The sequence below is a fragment of the Pinus tabuliformis genome, chromosome 3_2 (assembly GCF_031772625.1).
Source record: "Pinus tabuliformis cultivar Carrire ecotype Pingquan chromosome 3_2, CPIR1, whole genome shotgun sequence".
Lineage (NCBI taxonomy): Eukaryota > Viridiplantae > Streptophyta > Pinopsida > Pinales > Pinaceae > Pinus > Pinus tabuliformis.
This window is the reverse complement of record NC_142302.1, coordinates 618918207-618943773: the sequence shown is the minus strand read 5'-3', so window position 1 is coordinate 618943773 and position 25567 is coordinate 618918207. Positions and strand designations below refer to the sequence as shown.

The following is a 25567-nucleotide window of genomic DNA, read 5'->3' as shown; positions in this document are numbered from 1 at the left end:
CAATGCAAAAGGAGTATGATGCCCTCATAAAGAATGGCACTTAGAAGCTGGTTGATCCTCCATTTGGAACCAAACCAATTGGCTGCAAGTGGGTCTACAAGAACAAGTATAAAGCTGATGGCTCACTTGACAAGCACAAAGCTAGGCTTGTGGCAAAATGTTTTGCACAGAAGGAAGGGGTTGATTATGAGGAGACTTTTGCCCCCACAGCAAAATGGGCCCTCATCTGGACACTCTTTGCACTAGCAGCTCAGAACGGTTGGAAGGTCCATCAAATGGATGTAAAAACTGCTTTCTTGAATGGAGATCTAAAAGAGAATGTTTTTATGTCCCAGCCTGAAGGATTTGCTGTGAAAGGACATGAACATAAAGTATGCAAACTTGTGAAGTCCTTGTATGGCCTCAAACAAGCACCACGAGCCTGGTATGAAAAACTAACTGAGCATCTTCTGAAACTCAATTTCAATCATTTTGATCTTGATGATGCAACTTTATTTGTTAAGAAAGTTGGAAAAACAGTTGTATATCTTGTGGTATATGTAGATGATCTTTTAATGACAGGGAACAATGAAAGCTACATTGCATCCATAAAGAAGGAATTGGGAAAAAGTTTTGAAATGACTGATTTGGGCTATGTTCATTACTATCTTGGCATTGAACTAACCCAACATCCAAAGTCCATATTTCTTTCCCAAAAGAAATACATTGGAGATTTGTTGAACAGGTTTGGCATGACAGAGTGCAATCCTCTTACTACTCCAATGGAACAAAACTTGAAGCTCACATCTATTGAAGGAAAGGAATTTGAGGATGCAACAAAGTATAGACAGCTTGTAGGAAGTCTCAACTACCTAACTACCACCAGACCAGACATTTCATTTACTGTTGGAATCCTCTCCAGGTTTATGCAAAAGCCTTGTGAGGGACATTGGTCTGCTGCAAAAAGAGTTATAAAGTACTTGAAGGGAACTCAAGACTTTTGAATCAAGTACACACAAGTGGATGACTTCAGCTTGATCGGATACTCTGATTTAGACTTCGATGGAGACAAAGAAACTGGGGTATCTACTTCAGGATATGCTATGAGTCTTGGATCAGGAGCTGTCTCCTGGAGATCACGCAAACAATCAGTTCCAGCAGATTCCACAACAGAAGCAGAATACGTGGCAGCAGCTGAAACAACAAAAGAAATTGTGTGGCTCAGGAAAATTCTTGAAGATTTGCAGGTAAAACAAGTACAATCAACTCCACTCATGATTGACAACACCTCTGCAATAAAGTTGGCCAAGAACCCAAAGTTCCATGATCGAACAAAGCACATCAATACTAAATATCATCTGATTCAACATCATGTTGAGGCCAAAACAATCCATCTCCGTCATTGTTCCACAAATGAGCAAATTGCAGACATCTTCACCAAAGCGCTTGGAAGGGAAAAGCTTGAACGATTCAGAATGATGCTTGGACTCACCAACATCCCTTCAGATTAAGGGGGGGAATGTTGACACCTAATCTTCATGATTGGGTGAATTTATGTAAATAATTAAATTAGGAATGTGAACAGTCATCGGGAGATGAACTGAACAATCACTCCCTATTGTATATAACAAAGACCTACCTAATGGAATAAAACGAATCAGTTTTTCTGCCTAATGGAGTTACTGCCTGGCCTGACAAAAATATTTGTGAACTTCGGCACATCTTGGTCCCTTCCTTGCCGCAGCATGGTCCACTTTATGTATTTATCCTCATAGCTTTTCACAGGGTAGTACTAGTCCTTAATGGCATCTCGGAACGAATTTCAAGTGGGTGCGGCTGAAAACAGTGAGTTTGTACTTTCATCCTTCTGCTCGCAGTAGGTTTCCCACCAGTCCTTGACGTGGGGGGTTGCTTTGAGAAGAGCGAAAGTAATATTTTCCCGGCTGGAAAAATCATGAACAGAAAAATACCCTTCTAGCAGATTTAACCATTTATCTACGACATTTGCGTCTATCTGACCCTCGAATATGGGGATTTCAAAGTTAACTTGTACCTTAAAGGGTGTGGCGTTTCCAGAGTAGCTGCTGGAAGTAGATGCGTTGCCCATGGGTAGTCGCTGAAGGATCTGGGCAAAGTTTTCCATCATCGCGTTCCTTTGTCGCTCGAGGGCCTCTTCGAGCAAGATTTTGATAGGATCTCCTACCCCCTCGTCTTTCTTTTCATCCTCCACGGGTGCCTGTCGGGATTTGCGAGGCTGGTCTTGCAAAGGTTCGACCAGTTCAAGCCCTAACTCCTTATATCCCGACCTTGTTGGGGACATGCAAAGAAAAACAGAGAAAGAGCAGACCGCTCTGATACCACTGATCCAGATTTAAACAGGAACGCTATAAAGTACAAAAATAACCATAAATACAAAGATGCAGCAAAAATAAATACTTCAATTCATAAATGTAAAATACTGAAATATGCTTACAAATAGAAATGGAAATAAACCAGCTAGGGCGATGGTAGCTTATCTCTGAGAAGAGATGTGGCGGTTATATGCCTCTGAACTGTCTTACAATGAGGCTCGAAGACTTATTTATTGTTGAGAAACAATGGAAAACCCTAAACATCAAAAACCTAACCCTAGGAGATGAAGCGCCAAACTATGGGCCCTGTTTTGGGTAAATTGGTACATCATCTTCCCGGGGTCGTAACTTTGGCATACGATCTCCATTTGATAGGCACAATACCTTTTAGAAAGATCTATCCGAGGACTACAACTTTGGGAAGAGATCAATCCATGGACCCATGTTGCTCACAGTTTTCCCAAAAAACGTTGTTTAGGGCCTCAAAACTGCTCAGAAAGTTTAGGGCCCAAAAAACTGCCAAAAATAGTAAATTGTGCTACAAATAAGGAAACTGAAAAATTGAAAGAGACAGTTGTGGGGGTCCAAGTGGGATAGGTGGGTGGTCACCAACATTCACCTGGATCATGGTAAGTCCTTCCACTTGATCAAGTATTCCTTGATTACACGAGATCAAAGCTTTTTTTCCCTGGTTGATATGATACCTTTTGGCTCTAAAATGACCCTTCCTTCATCATCTAAGGATGGAAGCGTTGTTTGTGCTGATTGATGGTCACCAAGTGCCCTTTTAAGGCAGGATACATGGAAGACGTTGTGGACACGACTTTTATCCGAAAGGCTTAAACTATATGCAACTTGGCTAATTTTTTTGTTGATCTGGTATGGTCCATAAAACTTTGGTGCCAATTTATTTTTTCCTTATTGTTTTAAGGATAATTGTTTGTATGGCTGGAGCTTGACAAATACCCATTCTCCAACTTCAAATTCTCTCTTGGTTCTGTTTCGGTCAACTTGCTGCTTCATACAGTTTCTTGCATTATTTAAATTTTCTTTTAGAGTTTGAACGACCTTTTGGGTTTCTTCTAGTTGGTTTTTAACAGTTGGTAGTTTTGTCTGGATGATAGCCAGGTCCTTCCATTTTGGAGGTTCGTACCCATACAGAGCTTGAAACGAAGTCATTTTTGCTGACATGTGGTAAGTAGAATTGTACCACCATTCAGCGAGATGTAACCACTGAACCCACTTATTTTGTTTGTCTGTAGCGTAACAACATAGGTAAGCTTCCAAACATTTATTGACAACCTTTGTTTGGCCATTTGTTTGAGGATGGTAAGCAAAACTCATGTTGAGGTAGGTTCCTATATGATTGAATAATTCCTTCCAAAAATTACCCTTAAATTTGGCATCTCTATCGCTCACTATGACCTTTGGAAATCCGTGTAATTTGTAAATATTTTTGCAAAATATCTCAGTGATTTGTTTTGCTGAGTCTGATTTCTTCATTGCAATAAAGTGAGCATACTTGGTGAGTCTGTCGACTACTACAAGAATCTTATCCTTACCATCAGATATAGGTAAACCTTCAATAATGTCCATTGATATTTCTTCCTATTGCCGATTCAGAATGTTTAAGGGATGAAGTAGTTCAGGTCATAATGTTTTCACTTTCATTCCTTTGACATTTATCGCATTTTGCGACATATTTTTGAATATCATTGCTCATTCCCTTCCAAAAGAATGACTGGCGTGTGTTGTAGTAGGTTTTAAAGTATCCTACATGTCCGACTGACAATGAATCATGCGACTCTTTAAGAACCTTGGCTTTAAATTTTGAATCTGCATTCAGATAAATTCGTCCCTTGTACCATAGAATATCGTTCTTCCATTCAAATTTTGAATTCCGAGGAAGATTATTGATTATAGCACTTGTTTCTGGATCTTTTGTGTATTCACTTCGAATCTCATTAAGCCATTCGGGGACAACCAATGACACTGCAAGTAACAATGGTTCTTCATCTTTCCTCGACAAGGCATCAACTACTACGTTATCTTTCCCTTTCTTGTGTAATATATCCATGTCAAAGGTAGCGATTTTTTCTATCCATTTTTGTTGTTTTGTAGATAGCGTTTTTTGCTGGAGGAGATGCTGAAGACTATTATGATTTGTTCGTATTAAGAACTTACTTCCCAAGAGATATTGTCTCCATTTGGCTAATGCGTGCATAATAGCAAGCATTTCCTTGTTATATGTAGACTTGAGACGTTCGTGCTTATTGAGCTTTCTGCTTTCAAACGCGATTGGATGACCATCCTGCATTAGTATTGCTCCTATGCCAAAACCCGAAGCATCACATTCAATTACAAATGGTTTTGAAAAGTCTGGAGTTGCCAATACAGGGGCATTAGACATAACTTCCTTCAAATCTTCAAAACACTTTCCTGCTTCATCATTCCATCAAAATGAGTTCTTCTTTAGAAGGTTTGATAGGGGTGTGGTTATATGGGCGTAGTTTTTAATAAATCTTCGATAATATCCGGTCAACCCTAAGAATCCTCTTAGCTTGGAGATATTAGCTGGTTTGGGCCACTCCTTTATAGCCTTGATCTTGTTAGGATCTACTTTAACTCCTTCCTTGGATATTATATGTCCGAGATATTCTACTTCTTCCTTCCCAAAGGTACATTTGGACTTCTTGGCATAGAACTGATGCTCTTCCAATAATGTAAGAACTTTCTCCAAATGTTGTAGGTGCTCCTTCCAAGTTTTACTATAAATTAAAATGTCATCAAAGAACACTAACATGAACTTCCTTAGATATGGATGGAATAACTTGTTCATAGTAGCTTGGAATGTTGCTGGTGCATTGGTTAACCCAAAAGGCATTACTTTAAATTCGTAGTGACCTTCATGTGTTCGGAACGCAGTTTTTGGTATGTCTTCCAACCTTATTCTGATTTGATAATACCCTGACCTTAAGTCCAATTTTGAGAAGTATTTAGTACCATGTAGTTCATCCAACATTTCATCGATGAAATGAATTAGGAACTTTTTTTAATTGTTATTTTGTTTAGTCCTCGATAATCGATGCATAACCTGAACGATCCATCTTTCTTCGCACCAATACAACTGGAGCAGCATACAAACTTTTACTTTTTGAGATGATGCCACACTTTAAAAGATCTTGAATTAATCTCTCAATTTTCATTTTTTGATGATGTGGATATCAATATGGTTTGATGTTGATGGGGTTTGATCCTGCTTTGACTTCTATTGGATGCTCGATTTCTCTATTAGGAAGCATTTTCATGGGCAGGTCTTGGAATACTTTTTCGTGCTTTTGAATTAGCTCTTGTACTTCTAGTGCTTCTTCGCTGATCAATTTTAAATTTAACATTTCTAATTGGTGACATTGTACTACATAGGCTGGTGCTCCTCTTCGAATCATTTTCATCATTTAGGATGATGATATGATTTGATTCTTAGGTGCTTGGAATCCATATAACTTGTATTTCCGCCCTTCCCATTTAAATTTTATAAACTATTTTCGATGGTTGGCATAGTAAGTACCGAGGGTTTGTAACCATTGGATACCTAAGACCACATCTATTCCTCCTAATGGTATAGTGTAGAACGAAGATTCTAAATTAAAGTCTTGAATCTGCAGTTTGACTTTATGGCATTTCCCTACCTTTTCAATCTTCTTATCGTCGGCTACCATCACCTTCATGTTGGGCATGGGAAATATGAAAATGTTGAGTCTCTTCGCCATGGTTGAGTCCAAAAAATTGTGGGTGCTACCGGTGTCGATGAGAACCATTACATTTTTCTTCTTGATATGTCCTTTTAAATTTAATGTCGGGGGTTGTGAGATACTTGTCATAGCCTATAATGACACTTGCGGAATGCTTTCGTCGTCTAGTTCTGGAGAGAATTCTGGGGCATCTTCGATTTCTTCTACGTCTGATTTATCACTGTTTGAATCATTAGTTGCTTCATAGTTATACAAATTCTTGGTCTCTTTTCTTTTAGCACACCTATGTTTAAGGTCCCACTTTTCCCACAACGTTTGCACTTGCCCTCTTTTATCCTTTGCATTTCCACGTTAGATTTTTCTCCTTCATGAAGATGTAGTGGAACATATTTTGTGTTGTCTGTATTCGCAGATTGGGGAAATCTTCATCTTGAATATACTTTTTCAGCCTTTGATCACAACATCTTTTCAAATTTCTTTTCAGCAGCTTTTGCTTTTTGTCTTGCTACTTCTATCGACATAATGTCATGAAGCTCAAGTTCTGCTCATAGATGGGTTTTAAGTCCGGAGGTGTACGATTGGATTAGACGAGTTTCTGATAATCTAGGTACTCGTGTTGCTAAAGTCTCCCATTCTCGAGTGTATTCATCCACATCTCCTTTTTGTTGCAATTTGGTGAGTGTTGAAAAGAACTCTTCTTCCTTGACATGTTGGAACCTTTTAAAGAACACATCCTTAAAATTTCTCCAACTGATAACATGTGTCGTCTTCTTCCACCACATATACCAATTATATGCTTCGCCTTCCATTTTCATGGAAGTATGCCTAACCTTTTCGAAATCATTGTCAATATCGTAAATCTAGAAATATTCTTCTGCTTTATTGAGCCAAGTAACACTACATTTTTCATTACCGTTGAATTTGGGTAGCTCGATTTTTGCTCTTCGTTGATATGTCGCTAATGGTGGAGCGAAAAAGGGGTATTGATTTGAAAATGACACATTGGTGAATGGTACCACCCAACCACTTTTAAAATATAAAATAGAGAAACAATTTGTCGGCTACCGTACCAGGAACAATGACCCCCGTACAAAGATATTCAATGAAACCTATGTTGCAGGAAACGTGGTATAGAGGTCCGTTTCCGTACGGAAACGGGTACGAAACGCGGAAACACGTTTGGTACGGCCGTGAAACGCGTTTCAGGGCCGTACAACCCACGTTTCCTCATTAACTTGTGTTTTTTTAAATTTGTTTTTTAATTTGCTTTTAGGGTATGTTAGTGACTTATTCTTACTTCTAGATACGTGTCTAAAGTTATCTAAAGTTATAAAAGTGAATTTTTGCCCTAGTGTTGATATGCAGTTCATCAGGAAGTTTGAGGGATATGCAGTTCATGGTAATGTTAAATTCTTAAAGTAAAAGGATGAAAATGAAAAATAAAGGAGAATATCCTTTATTTTTCATTTTCATCCTTTTACTTAAATTTTTAACATTACCATGAAATGACTCAGGATGTTTGAGAGTGGTTTCGCCCTCATTGGATTTCATATGGAGAAAGTAGAATTTTAGATCTCACTCAAAATCCAGCAGACTTATTTGTTTTTCAGGATTTCAGGATTGGAGGGATTGCAATGTTTCCATTGGATTTTATCATGTACTAGGGTATGGAACTTGTATTTAATCAAGAGAACCAAGCCCTCTATGCAGGGGAAACTCCCAATAATCAAGATCATGTAGGGTACTAGGGTATGAAACGTGTATTTAATCAAGAGCACTAAGGTCGTTCGACTATGTAGGAGGAGACTCCCAATACAACAGTGGTCCTTCTAAAGAATGGGATGTGGATGCAGAAAACCCTGATTTGGATCTCTCTCTTGCAGCCTTATAGTCTTTATTGTACTTGCAGCCTCATATATTAATATAAATAAAGGCTGATTTTGAGATTTGGATATATAATAAAGGTTGCCTTTGGATATTCCGATATTTTTATTTTCATTATGTGATCATTCATGAGTAAATGTGATGTAAATTAAATCTTAATGTTTAAGTGTAATAAATTATAATGTATCATTTATGCTTTATGATTGCACATATATATATATTTAAATATTTTCAATATATATATATATATATTCGCATTTCCCCGTTTCCAAAATTTGGGGAGGTCGCGTTTCATATTGCTTCCCGTTTCGGAAACTCGTACCCCTTTCCCCGTTTCGTGCAACTTAGAATGAAACCTTTTCTGCTAATGAATGCTTCAGATATGCAATGGAGAATCAAACTTCGTCAAAACTTCAGAACTGCTTCTAAATGATATTTCTACAAACTTTATGATGCATAGCAGTGTAACTGAATCTGAACAATCATGTACCTCAAGTCTCCTGATGAAAGTGTGCCACTTGTATACTTGATGATACCTTCAAATCTGCTGATGCAAAGTGTGCCACTGTTGTACCTGAAGATGCCCTCAAATCTGCTGATGCAAAGTATACCTCTGTTGTATCTGAAAATGCCCTCAAATTTGCTGATCCATACTTCTTCAACTTCTGATGTCGACCCTTACAATTTGATGAGAGGTCTTCCACTGCTGCTCTAAATCTGCTTCAAATATAAGCCTGTGATAATTTTGGAGATAGTCTACAAGTAATCAACAAACCCCTTTGATGGAACCTCAAGGTCTTTCCATAAAGACTAGAAGTCTGCTTCAAGAAGATGTGGAGATATGCCTTTAGTAACCAACCCTTAATAGACTTATACTGTTGTAAGTATGAGGTTTGAGACAGGCCTCAGAATTGCCTGAAGCTAGCCTTAATTCCACATGAAATTCCTCAGATCAGACTTTTAGCTTATCAATACCACGGATCTGGCGTCAACAAGTCAAATCTACTTCTGCAATCTCACAGAACTAGCCTCAGAATCAGTACCTCAAACAGATTTGAAAACTGACCTTTGTATACCCTAGAACAGTTTCTGAAATAAGGTTTATATAAGATCTGTTTCTACCTCCAAGTGGCCTCACTTCAACCTCTGATATAAAGGGTTTTTCACAAATAACTCAGTTCGAAAATCAATCACAAAGATATGCAATTAGGCTTCAGACATTGTGCTAATCCAAGCCCTAAAAAGAGACCTTCCAGCCACCAAAAATTGCCTTTGAAACCATCAAAAGATGCCACGTCTACTTCAGGACAGGCCCTAGAAGAGGCCTCAATAAACTTTGAAAACCTACCGAACTGATGTCACAAATTTCTTGAAACAAGGGCAAATGGATACCTGAGGAATCGTGAGATTTAATCCCAGAATTCGACCACAGAAGTCTGAATAGATACCTGAGGAAACGTGATATTTAGTCTCAGAATTCATCCACAGAAGTTTGCAAAAAGGGCCGAATAGGCCTCAGATTATTCCCACAGCCAACCCGAAAAAGCTCCCGTAGATGTATCAAATTAACATCTGCGAATGACCTCAGAACATGTGAAGGATCTCCTGCTCAAAGGGCCGAAATTTTTAGCCTCAGGACCTCTGGCTTCGTGATGGAAACTAGCCTCAGAGAGGGCCGAAATTCGGCCTTTGAGGTAGCCTAAAAATCGCAGAGACAGCCCTCAGATGCAGGCCCTTTGGAGGACTAAAAACGTGACCAATGCCAGACCACTGTTGCCACAGTAAAGCCCACGAAAAAACCAGACCCAAAACAAGAGCAGTTGATCCAAAATCCCACATCAAATTCAACCTCCTTCTGCTGAGTGTGACTGCACAGGGCCATGGAAGATATATGTTAAAATTGGCAACTAGGGCCAAACTCCATGTGGGTCATCTCATTAATGGCAGCTATATTTTTCTTGGATCCCTCTCATTGAGAGGTGTAGGATTGATCTCAAGATCATCCGATTCTGATAAGTATTCATGGAGATATGAATTTATTTGTGTTATGGGACAATTCGTCAAGGTCGGCCAGCAACCAAATAACCCCCTCTTGTGCTCAACGTTTTAGTATAAAAGGAGGTGGCATGATAGCCATTTAGACACTCTTGAGATCTCTCCTCTCCACTCGTCTGGGTTTTGGTGGAAGGAGACATCACCAAGAATCTACGCTGCCCTAATGCAAAGATGATCTACGCTAAGGCTGTCATGATAAAGAAGGTCTAAAATGCAGACATGAAGATGATGAAAATGCCCTAGCTAATACGCTGTCCAGAGAAGCCTAGCTGCAGTTATGAAGGAGATCTGGCCGCAGTAAAGAGGCTCAAATACGCTACTCAAACCTGCCCTAATATGCTGCCTAAAGGATGCCCTAAACCGCAAATAAATGAGGCTTCTTAGCCGCAGCAAAGAAGGGAGATCTACCCACTGTTTAGGGGAACTTCTACACGCAGCAAGGCAGCCCTAATCTGCAGATCTAAGGAGCCCTATACGCAACCAAGTGGAGGCCCTAATCCGCAGCAAAGAGGGAGCCCTATATGCAGCCAAGTGGAGGCCCTAATCTGCAGTTAGGAAAGGTCCTAATACGCTGTCCAAGAGAAAATCATACGCAGTCCAGAAGGAGCCTTAATATGCTGTTAACGTAGGCCCTAATACGCTGCCTGAAATAGCCCTTATCCACAGTCCTAAGGGAGCACTCATTCACTGTCAATAAAGTCCTAATTCAGCAACAATTGCAGCAATGTTTGCTGTAGGTGACTGAGTGTTAAAGGAAGCTGATATAGACATTAAGCCACAGTTATACAGTGAAGGAAAGTGTTGAAGTCTGCTCCTTTGTGTTGCTGCGTTAATTTACTTCAGAGTTGCTATGTGCTAGGCCATAGGCCATAGCATCATAGCAAGGGTTTCTTAACGACTGTGTGGAGGGTTGTTAAATGCTACAGCTAGGCCGAGTTTGAAGAAAGAAGGACGCAGGTTTGTGTGGGCAGTTTCAAGGTAAGAAAAAAAGCTGATTTGGTTGGCTGTAGGTGACAGCTAGTGCAGCAGCATGATGTGTGCAACATGATGATCTAGATGCAGCAGTTGGATGCAGCATGGAGTGAGAAGCAACAGGATGATGAGGTATTGCAGCATGCATTTGGATGCAGCTTAGTGCAATGAAGAGCTCAGCATGGTGCAGCATGAGGAGATGCAGTACAGTGATGGGTACAATCATGATTAGCGAAGCATGATGAAATGCAGCATAGTGATGATGAGTGCAGCATGATGACGAGATGCAGCACAATGATAGGTGAAGGAGTCACCTTGGAGAATCAGTTGAAGCAGCATGTCTTCAACTAATCTCATGTATCATCATCCTAGGAGATGATCTATGCTCTGATCTAGATAAGTCAAAGTGATGACATATGTTGTAAATGTACTATCTCTCTCTCTCTGCTGAACTATTGATGAACATATAAGAAGAATTGATCAAGGGTTTCCCCACATTGGGGTTTGTCCCTGGCTAGCGCCACATCTTGTGTCATCTTGTCTTGGCTTGTCTTCTGCGATTTCTGTTTATGTTTTATCTGCAATTTACTTTAATTCTGATATGATTGCTAATCTGGAAAAAGTATTGAGCTAATTATGAAAATTGAAATAAATTGCTCTAAGCATACAACATCTCTAAAATTAACAATATATGAAAGAATATGCGTTAAATTGATGATCCTTTGAGGGCAGATGAGTCCCTCTATATAGAGGTCGTGGAGCTAAGTTGCACGAAACACTGAAACATTTCGGAGTTTCTGAAACGGGTATGTTTAGAAACGTCACATCCCAAAATTGGAAATGTCGGCCGAAATGTCATATATATATATAAGTGAATAACACATTATTTTTCAAGAAAAAAAGGAATAAGACACATAGATAATAATTTAGAAGGAAAACCAAGTCTCTATTAGCTCTCATAGATGATTACATGATGGTCGAGTTTTGGCAGAGTTTCGGCCAAATTTCGGAGTTTCGAGTCGGGTACGGCCCAAAACGTTGGGTTCCTAGAAGTTTCGTGCAACATAGTCATGGAGGCTTCTAGGAGAGGGCCGACCTTAATGCAATTTGAATTTTGAATTCTAAATGGAGCCAAAATAATATTATTCTTGGAAGCCAGCTTGACTAATTAATTTTCCCTTTGACCATATTTTCTTTTGCAAGTGAGATAGGCCCATCATTAATTTAAATTAGTTTTTGAAATATAAATGCCACAAATAAACCAATCTATAGGTTGTTTGCCACATCTTCTTTGGGGCTTCTTGACCACAAAATGGGGCTCCAATTTTGATTGGACATATCTCTTCAACCATGAGGAGTTTTGAGGCGTGCCACCCACTGTTAGAATCGGCATGACGAGGAACATCAAATGAAGATGATCTTGAGCCCAAGAACCCTGATCTTCCTTGTCATTGAAAGCGGGGCTTCTTCTGGTTGCTGCTTGGGTTGACATCAATGACAACCAATTTCAACACATTCAGTAATTCGCTCCTTCCAAGTGCTGAAATTAGTGGCCCCATCCAACCTATATTCATATCACAAATTGCTTGGTGATGCGATTTTGACAAATCAACCATGACCACAATACCCAGCTGCAAAATTTATAAATAAGTCTGCTGCTGTGAAAAGAAGAAACTCACTGCTGCAAACCCTCGTGATCAAGGATATCTCTCTGAGTTATCTAGAAAGCTCTTATACATGTTAAATTTCAAATACCAGCCCAGATTTATTTTCTCATGGCAATTTTTTATTTATTTATTTATTTTTTGGTTCTAACAAAAACGGTTATGGGATTTCATTAACTGATTGGCTAAGAGCCACAAATTCGGTTACATAAGGAGAAGCAGATTTCTGCATGACTTTCCAACAAGAGGAATATATCGCCTACTCTCATCAGGCTCCTCTTTTTACATTTAATATAGTGTACTTCTGCTGCTGATTTCCCGAGCTGAAAAATACAAACAAACTGTTTCAAAAGAATGCAATAAAACATGACTCTTTAGGGGATTGGATCCCAAAGGATTTCCTTATCTCTGAGAATAGTACCGGCACCTAAATGGACTGCCTTGTTTGCCTCAATGTCTGCTTCTTTGTTATTTGTTCTCAAAACATGAAAGTATTTCAGATTCAGGGACTTTGCCATGCCTTTAATCCTTGTAATTATCCTTGCTAGCTGCAGGTCCGTTGGATTAGAATTGGTCGCCACTGCTTTGATGATAACCTGGGAATCCCCAAAGACATTTGCCTCCTTGAGGCCCAGCTCTTTGAGGAGTTTGATTCCTTGAAAAAGGGCCATTGCTTCAGCTTGTATGCTTGAGGAATGGCCTAATCCCCAAGCAAATCTGTGCGAAGATGTTTCATCTGGGTTTATGATGAGCCCTCTAGCTCCAACAATTCCTGGATTCCCTTTGGCTGCCCCATCAAAGAAGAGAGAGGGGAGTGTTTGTTTGGATAGCCAGGATTGAAAATCTACTTCGTTTTTTTTCTGATTTGCCATTCTTTGAGAGTTGGAGGAGAGCTGTTCGAATTTGGAAATTTGAAATTGAGGGCAGTTCCCAGATCTGTGTCTTGCTGGCTTAGATTTGAATCATCTCCTTTGTCTTCCAGCCACTCAACTAGCTGACTTTTCACTGAGTTGGCAACTATTCTGAAGTCCTGTTCCTTATTTCAGAATATCCTTCTGTTCCTTTCCAGCCAGACTTGCCAGCTGATGAGTTTAGGCAGAGCACTCCACGCTGTCCTGATTGTTTTATTTTTTGGGAATGGTCCTGGATATCTGGCCATCCAGCCTGCAAACAGATCTGAAACTGAGGAGGGGAAGATGAACTTATATTTCCAGGAAACAAGAAGCTCCTGCCATATGGAAGCTGCGAACTTGCACTCGATCATGAGGTGGAAGGCGGATTCTGAGTTTTCCTTGCAAAGCGTGCATCTAGAAGGCCCATAGATGCCCCTTTTCTGAAGCCTGTCTTTGGTTAGAATTTTTTGATGGCAGAGGAGCCAGCAGAAGTGATCAACTTTTGGAATTGAAGGGAATTTCCAAATGCCTACCCAGGGGGCCGGGTTGGGAGGCACGTGAGGCCGCTCTAGACATTTAGTGTATCCCTGAGCTACCGTGTAACCTGCCCGATTTGCGCCCCAGCCTCTCACGTCCTGCCTGCGAGCATGAATTGGAGCCAGCCCGTGCATCTTCATGGTGAACGTTGCCAGTTCTGATTGTAAGGCGGGTGGAACTGGGAGCTGTTTCCAACCCGTCCAAACATCACCCTTCCAGTTCGAGAGGTCCCACAGTGTGTTGATGCTAGCCTCTGACATCCAACGTTTCAACTCTGTCATGTCTCTCGATTCTGCCAGCGGGGGTCTATTCAGAATACTGTCATTCCACAGATGGATACGTTTTCCATTTCCTGGTATCCAGAAGGAATGATTTCTTATCAGCGAGCCAACTCTGCTGATGAACATGCTGAAAGGAGTTTTGAGTTGATTTTTGGGCTGATCTAGGCATCTAAGTCTCGGTCCTCTGAAGTATTTTTACCACAGTGCAACTTGAACCCAACCTGGATTTGGAGCTATGATTTTCCAAATCAATTTGGCTCCCATGGCTAAGTTTTGAACACTGAGATCTTTAAAGTTTAGTCCTCCCTCCTAAATTGGTCTGGTGACTGTTTCCCAATTGACTAGGGAAATTCTCTTCTCATTTTGTTTGCCTCCTTTCCAGAAGAACTTTCTGATTAGCTCCTCCATATTTTTGATGATTCCCACAGGTGCCAAGAGAACAAAGAATTTGAATAACGGAAGGCTGCTGAGCACTGCTTTAATGAGCACTGATTTTCCGGCAATGTTGAGCCAAGAGGATCCCCAGGCTTGCATTTTTGCTTTGAATTTGTCTAACTGGGGATACCAATCTTTGCTCAAGGCCCTCTTGTGGAAGATGGGCAGTCCAAGATAATTAAATGAGGACCAGGAAGTTGAAGTTGCAAATCCGAGGCATCTGGTAATGGAGGTTGCAGTTGAAGCAGGAATATTCCAACAGTAGATATGGCATTTGCCATTGTTTATAACGCTGCCCGAGACCTTACAGTAGTCTTCCATAACTTCTTTGAATTTAATTGCTGAATGAGGAGATGCAGCCCCCAACAGTAATGTATCATCAGCGAAGAGGGCGTGATTGATGCTTTTTACCCCTCTTGCAATGCACAGGCCAGCGATGTCTTGGTCTTGCTGCTTTTTTTCTAGATAAAAGCTGAGGACAGAAGCTTGTAGGACAAATAGGAGGAGTGAAAGGGGGCACCCTTGCCTCAGCCCTCTAGTGGCTTTGAAAAACTCAGCAGCCCTACCGTTCACCAGGGGGGCAATCCAAGGCTCCGAAATACAAGCTCTAATCCACTTGATGAAATTTTGACCGAACCCCAGTTTTTGCAACACATCAAACAAAAAACTATGTCTAACACGATCAAAAGCATTTGCTAGATCTAATTTAATAACCATACCTTTTTCCTTTCGGTGTAGGCTGGAATGAATCACCTCTTGAACCAGAACGAAATTGTCCACCAGCTGCCTGCCATGTATAAATCCACCTTGATTATCCGGGATGATTTTGGGGAGGATTATTTTCAACCTGTTAGCTATCACTTTGGTTATCACTTTGTACCCAATATTGCATAAGGAGATTGGGCGAAATCTGTTGAAAGAATTTGCTCCTTTTTCTTTGGGTATGAGGGCGAGAAAGGCTGAATTTGTGCAGCCTCCAATCTTCTGACAGTCTTGGGACTTCTGAATCATTTTAAAGAACTCATTTTCAACAATCTGCCAACCGGTCTGAAGAAATCTAGGCGTAAAACCATCCGGTCCCGGAGCTTTATCGGGATCCATTGCGAAAAGGGCCTCCTTGACTTCCTTTTGCGTGATTTTGCCTTCAAGTGCTTGGTTCATTCTGGAGGTGATAAGTCTAGGGACAACATCCAACAGAATATCGTTTTGATCAGCTCCTAAATCTTCCCTATACAGCTTTTCAAAGTGCTATGAGGCTACCCTTTTTATGCTGACAAAGTCCTTTAGTATGCAGTTGTCTTCTTTTATTTCAGTGATGGAATTGCGGCCTTTCCTGGCTTGGGCTTGTTTATGGAAAAAGGAGGAGTTTCTGTCACCAGATTTGAGCCAAAGACTCCTGGACTTGAGCCTCCAATATTCTTCTTCTGCCAGACAGGCCTTATGGAAACTTTGCTGAAGCTTGGCCTCCTTTTCCAACTCATCTTTAGTGATTTCAGCTGCTTCAAGATGGAGATGCTGACTTTCTAGAGCAATTTGTATTTTTTTCCTTTCCGCAGCAGGGTTGGGCAGGGTCTTAGCCCAATTTTTCAGCATGGCTTTAACCCTTTTGAGTTTTTCCTCCCAAACAAAAAAGGCGGATCCCTTGACTGGATCTTTCCAGCAGTCTCTGACCTTTTCCATGAAGTCTGTCTCTTTGGTCCAGAGAGAGCTGAATCTGAAAGGTATAGGCCCCAGATCCTTGGGGGTCAGCAGCTCTAGGCTAATGGGCTTGTGATCTGATACACTGCTGTGAAGAATGCGCATTCTAGCTTCTAATCCAAGGAGTAGGAAGGAGCTTTGAACCAAAAATCTATCAAGTCTTGCTGCTATGTAACCCGGGCCAACTCTCTTATTTGACCAAGTGAACTTACCAGTAGTCGGCTTAATGTCTATCAGATCCCAATCTTGCATGAGGTCTTCCGCTAATTCTCTTGTCGGATCCCTGACGATACTGCCTCCTCTTTTTTTTGATGAGAGGAGGGTGAGGTTGAGGTCTCCGGCTATGATTGTATTCTCCAGATTCTCTAGATCTGCCAAGTTTTTGATGGAGTCCCAGCATAATTTTTTCTCACCTGCATTGTTAGGAACATATACATTGAACAGGCAAATAATTTCCTTAGATTCTAAATGCTGCATTTTTAAAAAGATCCAATGAGTGTTCAAGTACTTAGAGATTAATGAGAACTTATTAGGATTCCAGAGCGACCCAAGTCCTCTCGATGCTCCACGGGCAGAGGTTACTTGCGCTCCGTCTTTCCTCCAAAATTTTTTGCTTGCCTAGAGGAAGACTGAATCCTCCAATTTAGTCTCTTGGATGAGAAGGATGTCTGGGGCTTCCAGTCTTATTAAATTGCTCATTGCTTCTTCCTTGGCTTTAGTGCCCATTCCCCTACAAGTCCAGGAGACTCTCTTCATCATTTACTTTTGCTGTGATGAGCTCCCTTGGAGCTCTGGGTTTGGATCCTCTTCATCTTCGGGGTTTTTGCTAGGAGTTTCTCTAGCGTTGGCTGGCTGCCCTGAAGCTTGTCCTTATAAGTTTCTTGTTCTCTTTTTTCCTTTGCTGACATGCGTCCTCTTGTAGATCTTCTAGGAGAAGACTGTGATTCACCTATTTCCCCTTCTTCCTCTGATTCCTCAGACTCTTGGGTTTCCTCTTCTTCTTCTGATATCCTCCCTTTGGATCTCTCTGGTACACTTTTGGAGGGGGAGGCTTTAGATGGAGAGATCTCCTTTGGGATTTCTGTCTCCTGCGTGTTCATGATTTCAGATCCAAGGATCTCAAATTTGTTCCCTTGGCTTTCCATGGATGGTTTCTAAGCAGGGCCCGCTTGGGGGGCTTTCGCATTTGCATTTGCACTCTTCTTGTGTGAAGTTTTGGAACGCTTTGCCTGATTCCATCCTTCTTCCTTCCCTTTTTCTTCCACCCCTTTGGACGGGCAGTCTCTGGCGAAGTGTCCGTAGACGTGGCACTTCCGGCATTTGAACGACAGCTGTTCATAGTCCAGTTTCTGTACATGCGTCTAGGGACCTACAACTATTTTGATGGCTTCTGGTAGTCCGACCTCCAGATCTACCTCCACACAAATTCTGGCACAGTCGTACTGATCTTTGCTGTTGGCCTTGTCTATAAATTTCCCAAGAGTGTTTCCTATATGTTTCAGAGAGTCCCAGTTCCAGCAGTGAACGGGAAGATTGGGGAGTCTTACCCACACCGGGACCGCTGTAGGCACATCCACTGCTGGATTGAAGTCTGGCGTCCATTTATTTAAATACAGACCTTGAGGGCCCATGAAGTAGGGGCCATTCCTGAAAATGAGATCTTTGTCCTCTTTTGCAGAAAATTCAAATAAGAAATATCCTCTTCCGAGGAAGTAAGAGGTTACCTTGTTTTTTATCAGAGGAGCCCAATTCCTAGCGACCCAGTTTTCAGTTGATTTTGGGGAAGGCCAAAGTCCTGTAAACTGACCGACCAGAGCACGATCTGCCAGGGACAAGGCTACCTGAATCGGACTTTCAGGCGGAAGGGCGATCTCGGGGATATCTTCTAGTTTTTTCACGAACTTAGCAGCTTCCACGCATTTCTTCTTGGGCAGAGAGGCCAGCAAGGTTCTGAAGGCCTCAGCGGCAGAAGGCAGAGGAGGGGAGGAAGATCCCTGAGGGGGAGTCAGCTCCTCCATGAAGAGCCAGCCGATCCAGCCAGACCAGCTGCAGCTTGAAGCAAATCCTTCGGCGGACACGAACGCAGGGATCAGGACGCGCAGAGCGCGGGCGCGCTCGCAGGCTCAGATCGCGCGAAAAGCGGATCTCGCAGGTTGCAGAGCGGGAGCCGAATCCAATATGTCTATTATATGATTGATTCACGGCAATTATTTTTATTGCCAGCAATTTTCTCTTTTTATTTCGCAAAATAAATTCTGAATTACCAAAAAATAAAATCACTGGTATTTTTAACATCTAAAAATCGGCTACCTGGAAATCGGCCTTTGAAGGAAATTGGCTTGGAGAAATTTGGTTCAATCAATTTGCTGTCAGCCACTACTTGTTTGGTTGTGTCTTATTTTTTTTATGTTATGTCTGAACTTTTTCTACCATTGGATTTAGTGAAATTTTGAATCCAGATGGTTTAAAATGTATATTTTTTGAAAACACTGGTAAACATCCCTGGATAGGCTCTAGGCCATATTTTGCTCATGTTGGGAAAAGGCCAGTTATGTAGTCTTCAGACAGTCCCCCTTCCATTTTTTTTTCTTTGTAACACCGTATTATTAATAAAATCCTTCTTCCTGCTTACCCAAAAAACGATACTTGTTTTCAGTAGACAAACTAATTTCATTGGCAAGTATTGTTAGGTGATGATTCAATGTTGGTACACTGGTACATTTATTTATTTTGCTACTTTCTCTTGTTAAAATGTTGCATTCTCTTAAAACTAAAGTGAATAAAAACCATATTGAAAACATATCATTTTTATATTGTAGCCTATATGTATCTTTATTGTCATGATTTTTCGGTTTTACCATTTTCATGCTGTCAGCCACTACTTCCTGTTTGGTTCTGTGTTTATATCTTTTACGGTATGTCTGGACTTATTCTACTATTGGATTTAGTGAAATTTTGATTCCAGAGAGTTTAAAATGTATATTTTTGAAAGCACTGGTGAAAATCCCTGGAAAGGCTCTAGGCCACATTTTGATCATGTTGGGAAAAGGCTAGTTATGTAGGCTTCAACCAGTCCCCCTCCGGTTTTTTTATTTCTTTGTAACACTGTATTATCATTAAAATCCTTCTGCCTGCTTGCCAAAAAAACATACATGTTTTGAGTAGACAAATGAATTTCATTGGTAAGTATAGTTGGTTGACGATTCAATCTTGGTGTACATTTATTTATTTATTTTGGTACTTTCTCCTGTTGAAGCATTGCATTCTTTGAAAATTAAAGTGAATAAGAACCATATTGAAAAAATATCATTTTTATATTGTAGCACATAGGTATCTTTATTGTCATTATGAGGTCCATATCAACCATGGACTAATCTGGGTGTGATTATCTATATAATTTCATACGGTTCTTGTGAAAGATCTGCATATTCTAAGTACTAAAGTGCATATTAAAAAAACTACTATTATTATAATTGCTGGCATTTTTATTGCCATCATGACATGCATATCAGCCATAGATACGATCAAAATTTGCAGAGGATGGAGCCCAGGTCTGTGATTATAACTTTTAGTTTGTTATGTTTCCCTTATCTCCTCTTGTAATTTTGACTCCCCCCTATCATATTGGTGTTCTCCCTGACTTAATCAAATGTTCATCCCTGATAATTAATTATCAGATGTTCACCCCAAAAATTGGGGCACTTATAAGCTTGTTTGCTGTTATTTATTGACTATCTTGCTGATGTAATCTAAAATTGTTTTGAAACAATTTTTTTAGATTCCTAATGAAGTTGGGTGTTTTTCTATTAGGTGGAGAGAGAAAGAGGAATTACTGTCAAAGCCCAAACTGCCACAATGTTCTTCAATCACAGTACAAATGCCAGTGGAAATATCATGGAAGCTTGTTCTCAGAAATTCTTACTTAATCTGATTGACACACCTGGCCATGTGGACTTTAACTATGAAGTATCGAGATCCCTTGCTGCATGTCAGGGAGTTCTTTTGGTAGTTGATGCTGCACAAGGTGTTCAAGCACAGACAGTTGCTAACTTCTATCTGGCATTTGAAGCTAACCTTGCTATCATTCCAGTTATAAATAAAATTGATCAGCCTACAGCTGATCCAGATCGTGTTAAAGCACAATTAAAGTCATTATTTGACCTTGATCCTCAAGATGCTATCTTAACCTCAGCTAAAACTGGTCAAGGTCTTGAGCACGTTCTTCCTGCTGTGATTGAACGTATTCCACCCCCAAAAGGGCTAAGTAGCTCACCTTTACGGATGCTTTTACTAGATTCATACTATGATGAGTACAGAGGAGTTATTTGCCATGTTGCAGTTATTGATGGTGCTCTACGAAAAGGAGAAAAGATAGCATCAGCTGCAACTGGACAGAGCTATGAAATTATGGATGCTGGTATCCTGCATCCTGAACTTACGCCAACAGGGATGCTTATGACAGGACAAGTGGGGTATGTTGTCAGTGGCATGCGCTCAACTAAAGAGGCTCGGGTGGGTGATACATTACATCATGTTCGAAGTGTTATTCAACCCCTTCCTGGTGAGTTATGGTCTTGCTTCACATGCATATCATTGTAATAATTGCAGGCATGTGGTTTCCCACTCATGGAATAATAAATATCACTGTTTTACTGTCCTTTCTCAATACTGATCCATCTCACTTTTGGACTATATTAAGACAGGTTGAAAAGTACTTTCCTAGATTTATGTGTAGTAGAATGGTTGCCATATTAATAGAGAAAGAAACATTAAAGTTATGTGTTTGGTAGCTACATTTAGTTTAAAGTAACTGGTTAGTATCACAGTCAACAAAGTCAGCAAAGTGTCTTAAAAGATTTGGTGTGTCACATTGAAAGGGGCGTGTCAGTTTGTATGTTAAAGCATACAGCTGGGGTTCCAAATCTTTATGACTTGACACAGTTTCAAGAGGATTTGTTCAAGAGATTTAAGTATATTGGCATTTCGGACACCCTCCTCACTGCTACCATGTGATTTTACAAGTTGTTTCTTGGCTGCCTTGGAACAACACATGACCTCTTTGACTTCATCCAAAGTACCGTAGGAAGGGCTTTGATTGTTGTATTGTACTCTTGTTCCCTTACCTCAATTGCGGGGTTAATCCTGAATCCTATTCCCCTGAGATCTCCTTTATTGGCTATTAGCTTTAGGAATGACACTACATGGGAAACCCTGATTTTGGTTGTGTGGTCCCGCTTCCCGATACCATATATCTCACTCCCCTCCGCTTATTACAAGACCTTTTTCAAATTTTCCTATCTGGGTCCACATTTGTCCATTGGGTCCACAAGGTTTTAGCCTCCCCTTCCCCTTGTCCACACCTTGGGTCGGACCTGGAATGATGCCCTAGAGGTTGATACAGCTAAAAAAAGGATAAAAGCATAATATGGCCACATATAACAAGAAGTGTACCAGAAAAATGAAAGATCGCCGAGACAATTAAATTTAGCACGTGGGCGAAATCCAAACATGAGCTCTACCCCCTATCATTATGGCCATTAACACGGTTTCTAGGGCCCCTATGAGTGCCCCTTTCATTGTTAAGGAAATCATGAATGTCCCAACCCCTAGTGGGCGATGAACTGCCCCTGCTTAAGGGGGTAATCACTGCTACACCTTACACATCATGCTCTCATCTCCTTGAGCCATGTTGTCACACAAACTAGCAGGCCTAGTAAATAGGCTAAAGCTAGAGGGCACAACAACATTTTGGGACAAAGGCCCACTGCCACCACAACATATGTCCCCTTTTCTTTTCGGATTTTCACTGATAGGATGAGTCCCAATATCCCTTATGATTAATGTGTTTATAATAGGATTCAAAGTGAGGCAATGATGACTCATTCAATGGAAAGGTTCAATTAAAGTATGAGATTTGGGAGAAGCTAGTAAAACTTTGCATGAAAAACCCCTTGAGAGAAATACTATATGAGACCTAGGGTTGACATATTTGACAAGGCAAGAATTCATCCAAGGTTAAGAGAATCAAGAGAAAAGGTTTTGAATGATTCACTATTAAAGTATAAACCTTCAAGAAATCCCTAAGTTGAAGGGAAACTTCAAGGGTTCCCACTTGGTGTGATAGCTAGGGCATCAGTTTTCTTGAGATTCCACTGTTGAAATTTGTTCAAAATTTGCAGATGCCTAGAGGAGACACTATAGAAGAGGTCTATCCAATCAGAATCCAAAACACACTCCTCAAGAGAATTTCACACCAAGCCCTAGAGAGGCTCCCTTAGCCTTAAAGGGACGAAGAAAAGAGAGAGAAAGAGGTGAAGAAAGAATGATTTTTTCATTAGAATGTGATCACCAAGGATCTTAGATCCAGTGCCTGCCTATTGGGAGAAAATGGAGTCAAGATGAACCATGAAATGGCAATTCGCTCTTCAAGGAGGCCTAGAAGGAATTTTGTTACCTTAGATGGAAGCAACAACAAAATGAATTCTAGAATTTTATACTTCGATGTCCCTTTTGTGGAGTTTTAGGTAAAAAAATTCATTCAATCCTCTAGAAATATTGATTCATTCTTTGTCCAATGAGTACCACATGCAAAAACTTCCAATAGTTTTAATGCTTTCAATAATTCGCATTAATTAGGGCACATTATTTCACCATATGAGAATTGTCCATTCATTAGACATTTATTAAAACATAAATATAACATCATGTAGCACTTACAAGACAGGGAAGAGTATATCCATTCATAAGATTGCCAAAAAGAAGCTCCAAGAATGCTAGCGAAAATATCCAAGCATCACAATTCATTAAAGACATCCAAATTTTCGTCCTCTACTACAGGTCTGAATTCTTTTCTAGAGAAGTTGAAGATCCCAAAGTGTGATGATCCAAGTGAGAGTGACTCTCACTTATTTACACATGCCATATGAGTTCTAAAACTAAAACTAAAAGCCCCTCCTATGCCTAAAATGTTAAGTAACCCACCCATGGTTACAAGCCAATCATGATAGCTCAATAAACAAGTCGAATAAGCCTTCTTAGGGCCACACTACTCTGATGTGGAGGCCTAGAAGGGCAATGTTGAGGCCTCATGTGCCAAAAATGAGAGTGAGGGCCTCAAAATCAAGGGACAAGAGGGGAATTCCCTCCAAAAGCTACATAACATCTCGAAACCCCAATTTGGGCTCTATGGGCTCCAAATGGGTCTCATGGGTCTCCAAGTGGCTCAAGATCAAATCAATGCTCCATCAATGAGGGTTAGAAGGTGACACATGCCCTCCCATGACTCTCTGATGAGACAAAACCTCCTCTAGGCCCTAGATCAACTGCTAAGTGTCAAGTGCAATGTGTAGCCGACTGGGCAACATGGTCCAAGTGCATCATCATCTTTGTATGGCTGAGTCACGAACAAGCAATTTGGTGGTACTGAAGTGTTGAAAAATGTAACTAGTCAGTGTTCATATTTATATTTGAGTCAAAGAATGAAAAATAAATTTTTATTATTATTACAATGACTTATTAAAGCATGGGTTTCATGCTTGGGTCATCATTTTATAGGTCAAAGTCCCCATTGAGGACTTCTAGGTTTTATTTCGAGTCATTAGAGTCATTGTCCATTTAATGAGACCCTTCTTGGGCTTTTGTATCATGTAAAAATAATTATTATTGAGTCAAAAATGTAATTTGTCACCTCCACACCAAGTCGGCCCTAGCTTGATGAAGTTAGCCTACAAGAGGACAATTCGACCCACAAAAGAGGCTATATATACAATAGCAGTTCGATCTATTTGGACTTCAACTCAACAAGTTCGATACACATCAAGCAAATGTAGAAGAAAGTGTGAAGTTCAAGGAGAAGAAGGAAGAAGTGCAAGTCGAACTTTCAAGGCTCTCTCTCTCTCTCTCTTTTATGCGAAGTTACTGGACTATTTATTGGGTCAAAGTTTTGTGGCCGGGAGGATCAAAATTCTGAATGTGCTGGGTCGGAGATTCTGCTGCTGGAAAGTCAAAATTGTAAATTTGCTAGGTCGAAGTGCTGCTGCTACAAGGTCGAAGATCTAGATCGAAGTTGCTGGAAGGAAGGGCTGACTTGGTGGTTGGAGGAGGTCTGTGTCTAGGTTGAAGAGTCTTGGATTATCTCGTCTTAGCTATTGAAAGAAGAAGTTTGATTGGGTTTTCCCCTATATAGGGGCTTTGCCCTAGTAGAGTGCCTACATCTTGTGTCTCTTGTTCTTGTGACCTTCATACACACATGATTTGGTAATTGCTTGATGAAAGATAATATAATAATTGCTTGATCTCAAGAAAGAGAAATCTAACCCTAATTCTACTAACATTGATTTCTCAACATGGTATTAGAGCTAAGGTCAAGGAAGATTGGAGATCACTCTGCTTGAAAGAAAGGGTTAGTCCCTCTATGATAAGATACTTGAAAATGGGATTCAACATTACAAGAAGCTGGATCAAAAGAATCATCTACAACTTATTCAACAAGGTCAAAAGCAAAGGGTTTTTGACTATGAAACTGGATTCGTCCAAAACAGGCCACGTGTCCGAATCCCACGAATCCAACACGATTCGATGGGAATTCAAATCCAAAAATGGGATACCACGTGTCCTAACGGGACACCATCGAATCCAAGTCGTGTCCTGTTAGGACACATCGTGTCCTGATTTTGGGATTTGAATCCCAAAAAATTGAGGGTTTATGAGGTTTATGACGGAGATTTTATGAGGTTTATGAGGGTTTATGAGGGTTTATGAGGTTTGTTGTGGAGGTAAATCCCCTCTGCGGACAGAGGCGATCCCTACTAGCCCAGACCGGGTCTAGCAACAATCAAACAACGCTATCACGCAAGTTCCTAATTGCAAATTAAAGGTCAATGATGAGAGCCTACTTGGATTCCAACGCTAGTATTTGTAGAAGAGTCGACGCTCCCGTTCCTTTGCTCCGGCTGGTCACGATCCCCACGATCTCCGTGAATGGACACCTGCACATGCAAAGAACAACACAAACACAAGCATAAAATCCAATAGATGCAACTATATATCGGTCAGAAAAGATATAAC

The 25567-nt window shown here is 40.5% G+C and overlaps 1 protein-coding gene across 1 annotated transcript in view; it reads left to right on the top strand.

Moving 5' to 3' along the window:
• The window catches only part of LOC149182120 (Small GTP-binding protein), a 188200-nt gene that overhangs the window by 12721 nt on the left and 149912 nt on the right, over window positions 1-25567 (top strand). The window contains exon 2 of the mRNA XM_089416765.1: window positions 20312-21062. Within this exon, the coding sequence (XP_089272891.1) occupies window positions 20312-21062 (751 nt within the window). The remainder of the gene's footprint in view (window positions 1-20311; window positions 21063-25567) is intronic.